General features: G+C 40.1%; 1 protein-coding gene across 6 annotated transcripts in view; it reads left to right on the top strand.

The window, feature by feature from the left end:
• The window catches only part of PHF3 (PHD finger protein 3), a 299,402-nt gene extending 288,840 nt beyond the window's left edge, over nucleotides 1–10,562 (top strand). For all 6 annotated transcript variants that reach the window (XM_033935349.1, XM_033935350.1, XM_033935348.1 and 3 more), the window contains one exon: nucleotides 7,576–10,562. In XM_033935349.1, coding sequence (XP_033791240.1) covers nucleotides 7,576–9,722 — 2,147 coding nt within the window. In that variant the 3' untranslated portion in view covers nucleotides 9,723–10,562. The remainder of the gene's footprint in view (nucleotides 1–7,575) is intronic.
• The last annotated feature ends 1,784 nt before the right edge of the window (nucleotides 10,563–12,346 follow it).

Raw genomic sequence — 12,346 nt, 5'->3', positions numbered from 1 at the left:
TTTCCAGATGGAATAATATGGCCATTTCCTCTGCATATCTGGCCTATAGTAAACAGCCACAGATCGCATTGAAAATGTGCTCCAATACAGGAGTCGATGCATCATGAGCAGAGACTTGGGTGGTTTTTCCTAAAGAAATCTGTAGAGCAACTACTTGGTCTGCCTCTCATACCTTTACCAGGTTTTATAGGATAGACATAGCAGCTAAGAAAGATGCCGCTTTCAGGTCCTCCATTCTGAAGGCAGGTTCAGTAGGCCCAGGGACTGCTTTGGTTCATCCTTAGCATTCAGGACCACTAGACACTAGCATTCAGACTCCAGGGACTGCTTTGGTTCATCCCTAGCATTCAGGACCACTAGACATATTGCACTAGAAAGAAATTAGATTTATACCTCAATAATCTTTTTTTCTTATAGATATGTCTAGTGGTCCTGAAGCCCCGCTCTGTCATTGGGCGTTGCTTGCCTTCTGCTGTAAAATAAGTCTGACTTTGGAGAATTCTCTGTCTCTCAGATGAACTGAGAGTATAAAATAAACCACTCAAGAATGTACGAGTCTGGTTTAATTCTCTGCTTGGTAGCAGGACATGCGAGTAACTACAAGCTCTGTATAAGATTAATGCTGGTTGCACACAGTTTTTCTATCTGTTTTGTTCATTTACTTGAATGTTATAATGTTAATGGATATGTTTGTTACAGAGTAGAAAAGAATTGTAGTGTTGGGGATTTTTCCCTGTTTCCTTCCTTCTGGTTATTTTTGTCATTACAGTACTACTTGATTGTTGTTGTACAAACTCAGGGGGCAGGAGCAGCTCCTTGGAAAGGAGGTGGAGTTCAAAAGATAATTGACAGCATTCTGCAAGCAACTACCCTAGCATTCCAAACCACTAGACACAAAACCCCTAGCATTCAGACCACTAGACACATTCAGATGCAAAACCCTAGCATTCAAGACCACTAGACAATCTACAGGAAAGAAGATTATCAAGGTAAGAACCTAATCATTCTTTCCCAATAAGAATATTTTTTTGTCTGCTAGTTGTTAGTGGGGTTTTTACTTTGCCTTTAACAAAAATGAAGGAATCTGTAGCTCGGAAGTTCCAACTTTTCTTTGGAGAAAACCAAGTTATCTCTAGTTAGTAGATAGTAGATGGACAGTAGATTACAACTCTTTGAAATTACATAGCAAACAAACTGGGGGGTCCTTTTACTAAGGTGCACTAGCCATTTTAACGCATGCTAAATGCTAACACGTCCATTATATTCTATGGATGCATTAGCGTTTAGCACGTGCTAAAACGGCTAGTGAGCCTTAGTAAAAGTACCCTTATATTGCATTCACAGTTGGACTAAAAGTTTTTCAACAATATGAATCCAGGAGAAGCTTTCCAATAACATAGCTATGTTGGGCAACATCAATCACTTGTGAGGACTTTTGTCCTGCCACAAAAGACTTTTTCTCTAAATTTTTTCTTTCATGAACATCTAGCATGTACAAATGGGTCATTGGAAAGAGAAGTTGACTTGCTCAATAGCACAGTTCTGCTTAAATTAACTTGAAAAGAATATAGTTTTCACAGTAGACGTGTTTATGCTGGACAAGAATATTAACTTCTTTTGAGACTGTGGTATCTCTTTGCCAGTCTTTTCATACATTATTATCTATTCATGTAAAGCCGAAGTGGGCAACCTCAGTTATTGAGGGTCACAACCCAGTCAAGTTTTCAGGATTTCTTCAATGAATATGCATAAGATATATTTATATACAATGGAGGCAGTTCATGCAAATAAATCTCATGCATAATGTATGACCCTTGAAGACTGAGGTTGCCCACCCCTGATTTAGAGAATATGCTTGTATATACACTGAACTGATAAAAACTACACCAAAATGGGTTTTTTTTTTGTTGTATCTTCCACAGAACTTTGCCGATTCTTATGGAATTTAGGGCTCCTTTTACTAAGCTGTGATAGCATTTTTAGAGCACGCTAAACCTGCGCTGCACGGCTAGAACTAACGCCAGCTCAATGCTGGTGTTAGCATCTAGCACGCCCGGCAATTCTGCGCGCGCTAAAACCACTATCGTAGCTTAGTAAAAGGAGCCCTTAGTGTTTCTTGTCCTGAATTAAGTTGATGTAAAATGTTGTAAATGTTTCCCACCGCATCACATCACAACCTTGTGAAAATTGTTGCTATGGGATGCACACAGATACCTTGTGAAAATGAATTATTATGGAATACGCGCAGATGATAATTTGTATACAGTCTCTGTAGAAAAAGGGGTTTTACTGCAGAAGATCAAATTCTGATAAAGAACTTGGTACAGCAGTTGACGATTGTTGAAAAATTTACCACAGAAGGGTTGGAACAAAAACGTCCTTGATGTACTGCTACGCAAGATCTGAACAACGGGCACTGGTGATTGTAAGCTAAGCAGCAGATGATCATACTTGATTTGCACACAACAGCACATTGACATTGTACGCGATCTTGTACTGAGCCAGGAGGATGTGCCACAAACACCCCGAACAACTCACCAAATGGCAAGAAAAGCAGGAATAAGCCAAATTATGGTTAGGATAATTTATGACGATCTGAAATTAAAGTGTCTTAATAATAATAACTTTATTTTTATATACCGCAATACCACAAACAGTTCAGAGCAGTTTACAGAGGAAGAGACTGTATACAGACAGCGATATTACAGAAAACTTTGCACAACGCCTGAAATGGTTCAAACAGCTTTTGACCAATTACCCAGAGCACAGCATCAGCTTCATTTGGTTTACAGATGAGAAGATATTTACAGTAGCTCCAATGATTAACACACAGAATGATTGTTTCTATGTGCCTTCAACAACACCAAAGTGAGGTGAATGCCAAAAGCCTGCTATGAACCCACCCAACCTTCAGCTAATGAGTCATGGTCTCAGTCACAAACTTGGATTCACAGTTCTATTCTTTATCGATCCTGGGGTTAAGATCAACGGCGCATACTATTTGGAGAGTGTGGTTAGAGCCACAGCCTCAGCACCCTGAGGTTGTGAGTTCAAACCCACACTGCTCCTTGTAACCCTGGCTAGATTGTGAGCCCACCATAGAAACATGATGGCAGATAAAGGCCAGATGGCCCATCTAGTCTGCCCATCTGCAGTAACCATTATCTCTTTCTCTCTTTCTCTCTCTGAGAGATCCCACATACCTATCCCAGGCCCTCTTGAATTCAGACATAATCTCTGTCTCCACCACCTCTTCAGGGAAACTGTTCTATGCATCTACCACCGTTTCTGTAAAAAAGTATTTCCTTAGATTACTCCAGAGCCTATCACCTCTTAACTTCATCCTGTGCCCTCTCATTGCAGTTTCCTTTCAAATGAAAGAGACTCGACTCATCATATTTACATTATGTAGTTATTTAAATGTCTCTCAAGAAATGTTTGTTGACAACAAAATCAATATAATCAAGTAAATGTCACTCACCAGCAGTGGGTTATATCTCCCAGATCAAACATTAATTTCAAAAATGGGTGGAGAAAAAGCCTCAAGGAAAATTTTAGCATGCAGCAGTCATTAGCGATTTACAGCTGGCGTTCATCTTGTCATCAGCATAAAAAACTCACACCCCAGAAAATGTAACAATCAAGGGAGAAAATCCCCACTGCTATGCACAGTTTAAATTTTTTTTATTTTCATATATATATATATAAATTTTTATATTTTTATCATTTCATATTTTCATTTCACAAAAAAAACCCAAAACAGATAGAACAAATAACTTAGCTCTGGGGACCAGAGTTTAACTGCTGTTGGAACAAAAACTGGCATCATGCAAACTTCCTCCTTCAACAGCGTTCACGTTTTTCTTACAGCTCCACAGCCTCAACTTCACAATCATGCGTCAAAGCAAAAACTCCTACAAAGCTTTGTTTCACCAATAATTTTGGGTTCCTCAGGGATTCCTAAATCCAATTTCCTTCTGTTCGCAAGTTCTTAAATCTTACTCCATTCTCTATATCGTGCACAACCCGCTAATGATTGCTGCGTGCTAAAATTTTCCTTGAAGCTTTTTCTCCAACCGTTTCTGAAATGAATGTTTGACCTGGGAGATATAACCCACTTCTACTGAGAGACATTTACTTGATTATATTGATTTAAACATCTCTATCATATCTCCCCTCTCCCGCCTTTCCTCCAAAGTATACAGATTGAGATCTTTAAGTCTGTCCCTATAAGCCTTATGATGAACACCACGCACCATTTTAGTAGCCTTCCTCTGGACCAACTCCATCTTTTTTATATCTTTTTAAAGGTACGGACTCCAGAATTGTACTCAATATTCTAAATGAGGTCTCACCAAAGTCTTATACAAGGGCAGCAATACCTCCTTTTTCCTACTGGCCATACCTCTCCCTATGCAACCTAGCATCCTTCTAGCTTTCTGGACAGATAGGGAAAATTCTTGAAGTACCTGTATGTAAAATCACTTTGAGGCCCAGATTCTGTATAGGACATCGATCCCGGGCGTCCTATACAGAATCGGGCCTACACCCGCCCAAAATTAATCTGATTCTGTAACCAATGTCCATGTTGCAGACGCCGGTTACAGAATCGGGTTTAACATGTCCAACATCCCTCCCCGGACCCCCTCAACGGCCCCCCTGAAGATCGCCAGCAGGAGGGTGCCCAACTTCTCCTGCCGGACCCCCCAACGCCCCCCCTAAGATCACTGGCAGGAGGGTACCCAACACCTCCTGCCAACCCCCCCAACGGCCCTCCTGATGATTACAGCAGGACGGTACCTAACCCCTCCTGCCGACCCCCCAACAGCCCTCCCGACAATCGCGGCAGGAGGGAGCCCAACCCCTCCTGCCGGACCCCCCAGCGAATACCACCACCCCGGAAACCCCCCTTGACCTTACCAGTAAGTTGGACTGGACGGCTCCTCGCATGTCCGGCCAGCAGGCCCGCCTCTGTACAAATGAGACGGGCCCACCCCTACCCTGCCCAACCCACAGGATCCTAGAGCCTGAATGGCCCAAACGCCTAAGGCCCCTCCTATAGTGGGTGGGGCCTTAGGCGCCTGGACCAATCAAGTCCTAGGATCCTGTGGGTTGGGCAGGGTAGGGGCGGGCCCGCCTCATTTGGACAAAGGCGGGCCTGCTGGCCTGATGTGTGAGGAGCTGTTCGATCCAACTTGCTGGTAAGGTCAAGGGGGGTTCCGGAGGGGTGGTGTTCGCTGGGGGGGGTCTGGCAGGAGAGGTTGGGCACCCTCCTGCCAGCGATCTTATGGGGGGCCATTGGGGGGGTTGGCAGGAGGGGTTGGGCACCCTCATGCCGGTGATCTTAAGGAGGAGCTTTTGGGGGGGTCGGCAGGAGGGGTTGGGTACATGCCTGCCGCGATCGTCAGGAGGGTCATTGAGGAGTCGTCAGGAGGGGTTGAGTACCCTCCTGCCGCGATCATCGGGAGGGCCGTTGAGGGGTCTGGAGGAGGGGTTGGGCACCCTCCTGCTGCGATCGCTGGGAGGAGGGGAGACTTTTGCGGCCTTAGCCACAGCTGCTATGCTAATCACGGCAGGGAGTTCCTTGCCGCGATTAGGTACAGCGGCTGTGTCTACTTACCATGTAGGCTAGCATTTTGCTAGCCTACACTGTAAGCGTCTCCCGTTCTGCTAGAGAGACAAATAGGGATGCCTAGGTTCACTTAAGGCTACTGCCTAGCCTTAGGCGAGCTTAGGCGGCTTGCGGGCCTCTCTAGGCTCCCTGGAGGCGCCTTCAATATAGGTGGCCTGCCTGGGGAACTTTTTTTTTTTTTAGAAAAAGTGCCTCCCGATTGGCTGATTAGACAGCTGTAGAACGCCTACAGCTGCCTACAATCAGGAGCACTTTGCAGAATCAGGACCTGAATGTGGTAGTAAAACTGGAAAAAGGTTGTATACAAGTGCCCATCCCTTTCCCTTACTAGGACATCCTCTTGATGCAGAAGCTGTTGCCAACGATCCGTTGCTTGTCGAGAGACTACTTTATCTCCCAACAGGACAATGCCCCAGCACATCAGGCAAAGGACACACTAGAACTGCTACATCGGTAGTCCTCAGACTTCATTGGTCCAGACGTCTGGCCTGCAAATTCACAGGACCTAAACCTAATTGACTACCGGATCTGGGGGCTGATACTGGAATGTGTCTACCAGACAGCGATGTCTGATGTCAAAGATTTTAAACAGCACCTCATCTCTGGGCTGAGCTGAAGCAGAGCGTTATTGGCATAGATCAGTGGCAGCCAAGACTGAGGGCATGCCTTCGTGCAAAGGGAGTGCACTTCAAATATATGCCTAATTGAAACATTACTTTTTGTCTTTACATTTTTCTGTAAGATACGCCATCAAACTTTTTGATGTGTTTTTATTCAGTTCACAATTCATTTTCACAAGGTAGTGTGGTGTGGTAGGAAACTTCATTCAGGACACGGCGCATTAAATTTCATAAGAATCGGCTGAGTTCAGTGGAAGATACGACAAAAAACACTTTGGTGTGTTGTTTTTTTCGGTTCACAGTGTATATGAAATCTGACTAGGAGGTTTACTGTCATTGCCAGTGAATATACTTACGAATTTCCTACAGTGCATTCAGGGATATAAAGTATATGGACTCAAGACCAGAAAGAGCTTTGATAAATACAAAAAGAACTGGCCTGTGTGAATAGATAACCTATGAAGGGTGATCAAAAAAGAATTTATAAAAAAGCTCAGAGATTTGAAACTCTGAAGGGAAGGTTGTGAGACCTCCCTTGGAAAAAGAGTTTACCTTCCAGTCATTGTCTTTTTATAAAAAAAATTTGATGACATCCTTCAAAGGTGGTAAAATCGTTATTAAAAGCTTCAAATATTGTCCAAACAGGATACTGCCTTTAAATTCTTGCAAATGTCACTGCACCTGTAGCAGCTTTTGTAAATATTCACGTAACTTGTAAGCAGGATTGAGGGGGTCCCAACGCGGCCCCGTTTCGATCCCTGCTTCACGGGACCCTATTATAGACACTCTAAACAGGTTCCTATAACGGATTTCATGCTGGAAAAGTTTGCCTTCGTGACTTAGTCTGATGACTTAGAGTGTCTATAATCGGGTCCCCTGAAGCAGGGATCGAAACGGGGCCGCGTTGGGACCCCCTCAATCCTGCTTACAAGTTAAGTGAATATTTACAAAAGCTGCTACAGGTGCAGTGACATTTGCAAGAATTTAAAGGCAGTATCCTGTTTGAACAATATTTGAAGCTTTTAATAACGATTTTACATACACCTTTGAAGGATGTGATCAAAATTTTTTTATAAAAAGACAATGACTGGAAGGTAAACTCTTTTTCCAAGGGAGGTCTCGCAACCTTCCCTTCAGAGTTTCAAATCTCTAAGCTTTTCTATAAATTCTTTTTTGATCACCCTTCATAGGTTATCTATTCATACAGGCCAGTTCTTTTTGTATTTATTTAGTGAATATACTTATGCAACATTAGCTAAATTAAGTTCTGTATGTTATCACATTTAATTTACCATTGATTTAAATTGATGTTCTGTTCTATAGGGCTTGAAGCACATCGACCAAACCTATTGTTGGCATTGATAATACGTCAAAAACTGAAGAGGCAGCATAGCACAAGCCATGATGATGAATCCACTGGAAGAGTATCAAGTAGCGTTTCAGCAGAAAAAAGAAATAAAACAGATGTTTCTAATGAAGGAGAAGAGGACGATGATGATGAGAATGATTTTTTTAACTCCTTTACTACTGTATTGCATAAGAACAGAAATAGATCACAACAATCTGAAGCAGATGAAACACAAATAGAGGTAGAACCTGTACCTCCACTGATAAAACGTGAGCCACCAAAACCTCTCAGGTTTCTTCCTGGTGTCTTAGTTGGATGGGAAAACCAGGCATCTACTCTTGAACTAGCCAGTAAACCACTGCCTGTAGATGACATACTTCAGAGTCTTTTAGGTACTACAGAAAATATGTTTGACTATAAAGAACCTGTTACAGATTCATTGATTACTGAAGAAAAGCCTTTAATGGATGAACAAACAAATGCAAGCAAATTAAAAGTAGAGGATGTTGTAACTGATGCTAATATTACAGACACTGTAATGAATCCAGAGCCACAAGAATCAACTGAATCTGCAAAATCAGTGACTACACTGGAAGCAGGAACTTTAAATAACACAGAAACCTCAATATGCCTTACACTTAAGGGAAAACCACCAGATGTTTCTACAGAAGCCTTTTTAGCTAATTTGCCTACTATGCAGTTGGATAAAAGAGAAATGGATGAGAATAAGGAAAAAAAGGCAAAGGTTCAGTTACCTGAACAAGATGTTTCAAATGAATCTAAAATGAAGACAAACTCTGATATATCCACAGACATGGACAACAGTGTTAACCCAACTTCCACAGAAAGCACAGCTGTTAATATTTCTAGATCGCCAAAGTTCATTCATCTAAAACGAGACCCAAGACAGGCATTTGGAAGAAATCAGCATGTTGCTTTAGATATGAAAGATGGGGAATGTAATAAAAGTGAAGAAATAGCTACTGGTAATTGGTTTAAAGACAAAGACCAGAATTCTATATCAGAAAATGAACATACTGGTCAAGGAAATCAATCTTCAGAAGAAAACAAACCAGATTATCATCAAACTGATATTTCAAAGAGTGGGATGCAATATAGTGCGCCTACAGATAGAAAAGATGAAAGTTCAAGCTCTTCAAAAGTTGAAACGACAAAAGAGTTACATGAAGATGCAGTATTGCAAAATTTGGACAGCATGCAGTCATTCAAAAGAAATTCACCAGGAAAGGCAATTCATCTTGAATCGGAAAATGCAGTTAACTTCTCTCAAATTAGGCCTCAGCAGTCCAGTTTTCAGCATCCTCAACCCACTACATTTCCATTTCAATCACCTCATTTTCCTACACAAAGTAGTGTTGTGTTTGGATTTCCTCCTCATATACCACCTCCACCTCTTTTTCCGCCTGGTTTTGGGTTTCTTAGACCTCCATCGTTGAGGTTTCATGCAACAGAATCTGTTTTACCAAATCCTATAGTACCTTGGCCTCCTGTTCATTTATTAGGTCCGCCACCCCCACCCCCACCACATTATATTGGACCTGTTGCTCATGGACCATCACTGGTTCATGAGCAATCAAGATATTCAGGATCACAAAAGTTCTATCATAGTAAAGACAGCAGGGGACCAGAGCGACGCCACAGTGATCCATGGAATAGAAAAGACCAGCGTTTGGAAAGAGGTTTTAGCAGTGATCAACGTAGGCAGAGGTTTTATAGTGATTCCCACCGTCAAAGAAGAGAAAGGCAACATGAAAAAGAGTTGAATGCTGACAGATACCGGGATCAGGATTCTGAAAGGAATAGAAGGAGAGAGAGAGACAGAAGCCAGGAAAAAGAGAAGGAGAGAAAAAAACGAGAAGATACTCATAAAGATAGAGAGAAAACACGATTCTCACACCGTAGCCGAAGTTCTGATAGTAAAAGCTCAAAAGAAAGTCGGAACTCAGAAAGGCATACAAATAAACAAAAAAGTGAAGAACATGTTCATGATAAAAACAGAGAGAGAGAAAAGAGTAGGGATAGAAATCGAGAAAGGGATGGGGGAAAAGATAGGCATTATAAAGACAGGGATCATGGTGATCGAGTCAAAAACAAGAGGTAAAATATTCAGGTTGTCAAATTTAATTTTAATTAACTGCTAAAGATGTGTTTGAAATTTTATATGGATGCCTGCTAAGATTGTGCCATTTTTTCTATTCACTTTTAGGTGTTTTGCATACAGTCTGGGTTGTGGTACAAATTAAGTACCAGATCTCACCCTCTTAACCTATACCATCTACATTTAGAAATAGAATTTTAATTAAAAGATGTTTTATTGCTGTATATTCAGATTTACAGATTAGTTCTGTTAATATGCAATAAAGGCGTAGAAATTTACTTTCAGATTTGGTAAGATTGACTTGAGTGCACATAATCTTTACTGCTTCTGAGCATCTCATCCTTCTGTGGTGCCCTAGTTAATTTTTAAAGTAAAGTTCATATAATTTTATTTTTTCATTGCACTGTTTTTATGGACTGAATGTAAGATTAAATTTCCCCCGTCATGAATGGAAATATAAGGCATAAAACACTGTAAAGAGACTTTACTTTTGGGCAAATGGAATCCAATCTGTATGTTTTCTGTAATTACCAAGAAAATATATAAAGTACTTCTGCCCGATTTTTAATCCTTAAACTGTTCTACCCTTTTTATTTTCTGAATTGCACTTGTTTAGCCAGATTATTTTTTTTATATATTATATGAATTTTTAAAGTTACAATTTCACAATATAGTCATTAATGCATTTTGATTTTCCAGCCTATTTGCGCTTTAATTACTTGACTATCTAAGCTTGTACATTATTTTGTGTTTTGCTATCCTTTTTACTGTAAAATGTAAATATTTTAAGGGATATTTTGATTCTAAAAATGATAAAATCTTTCTCACGTTCTGTGTCTGATTCATAGGTGTGAAATTATCTGCTTTGAACATGTCTAATAAGTAAAGAATATTGTAAAGCCTCACTGGTTGGTCTTCACAACTCACTATTATTTTTACAACCCCCCTTAAGCAAATATTATGTCTTCTGTAGACCAGTTTAAAGTCCTTGCAGTTGATATCCACTTATATATATCTTATGGCCCATATTCTATAAATGGTGCCTTAACTTAAGTGCCTAAGTTAAGTGCAAAACAATGTTTAAAAGAACTTTTAAAAGGAATTTCAAGGTGCTTACCGGTGCCGGAATCACATCTACAGAGGAGCTTTATGATGCCTAATGCTACTGTAGGCATGGTTAATGCTGGAAGTCGCGTTAGACACCGTAAAGCACCTTTGTAGGCACAAGTCACATCAAAGGTCATCACCGGATGTGTAGGCCTTGAAAACCCTGGCCTACACGTCTGTCGCCTACCTTTCCTGAAGGTGTGCTTCTATAAACGGCTCCATCACATGACTGACATATGTTTGGTGGCCACTTTTAATGTGGCCGCCAACAATGGTGCCGTTTATAGAATCCGGGCCTATATGTGTACATATATCTATAAATGTAGTTCACTCTTTGTATTTAGAGTGAGAACATTTCTCTTAAAGTAAATGGCTCCTATCACTTTCTCAGACCTTTATAAGGAAGGACCTAATTTTCATTTTCATATACGCAATGGGTTTTTTTTTTTTTCAATTAATATTATTCTTTACTGACTTCAGATTTCCATGACTAAATATTGACCAAATCATAATATGCAAAATGGAAATATCTGCATTCACAGCTAAACAATAATTCCCATATCTAATTGCTAGCAATAATGTATTGATTGTAGCACATAAATATATTGATACAGTTTTCTGTGTCATTGGTAATTGCAAAGTAAGTGACTTTGAGATCAAATGTGGTTGAATCTTTGCGTTCTCATTTCTCATCGGTACTTTAGATGTTAAAACTAGAGAAACTGCATATTATCTGCCTATAACTTAGATACTATTTTTAATACTTCATGAGTAAGGAAAAGTGTTTCTGTAATTTGTTTCTGGGGCACAAAACTTTATTAGAAGAATTAAGGTTTTAAACACTGCTGTGAGTGAGGGAAAGGGATTCCATATTTAATGGAATAAATGAGAGCACTTTGATTTATGTACATGCTGTATATTTTTTCTAGCTGCTACTGATGAAAATAATACTTGAAAAAACAGTCTTCATTCACTTTTTTGGTGTCCTAATATAGACTTATTTTCTAGTACAGGGTAAACCTTATGTGTACCAACATTGTGTTAAATACAAGTAAATTCTTTGTTTCATGTATAGCAAGGACTTTCAGTATTAAAGGGCATTTCTTTTGCTTGGATATAAAGTTTTTAAAGGGTACTGGGAACAATAAATTAGCTCTCTAAAGAAAGCAGTAGTTTTTTTGTTTCTGTTTTAAAATTCACTTAACTTTTCTACTACTCTATATCTTATATATGTAGCACCAACAATTAGCTTAACAGACCTAATGCAAATATTTATGATAAAAGTTCCTGTGATAATCCCTTCACTCCATGTTCCCTTCTGCCACTTCTCTTCCTCCAGTTTTCAATTTGCTTTGATGATATGCAAATTTAGGATCCTTGGTGCTTTAGTTACTTGTTTTACATATGGCATGATTCATGATTCAGATGATGTCTCTGTGGAAAGTAAATGTGATTTTAATAATAATAATAACTTTATTCTTCTATACCGCCATAGTCGTGAGACTTCTAGGCGGTTTACT

This window comes from Geotrypetes seraphini, chromosome 3, assembly GCF_902459505.1.
Source record: "Geotrypetes seraphini chromosome 3, aGeoSer1.1, whole genome shotgun sequence".
NCBI classification, from domain to species: Eukaryota; Metazoa; Chordata; class Amphibia; order Gymnophiona; family Dermophiidae; genus Geotrypetes; species Geotrypetes seraphini.
Note: the sequence above shows the minus strand (reverse complement) of the source record. Positions and strands in the feature narration are given on the sequence as shown.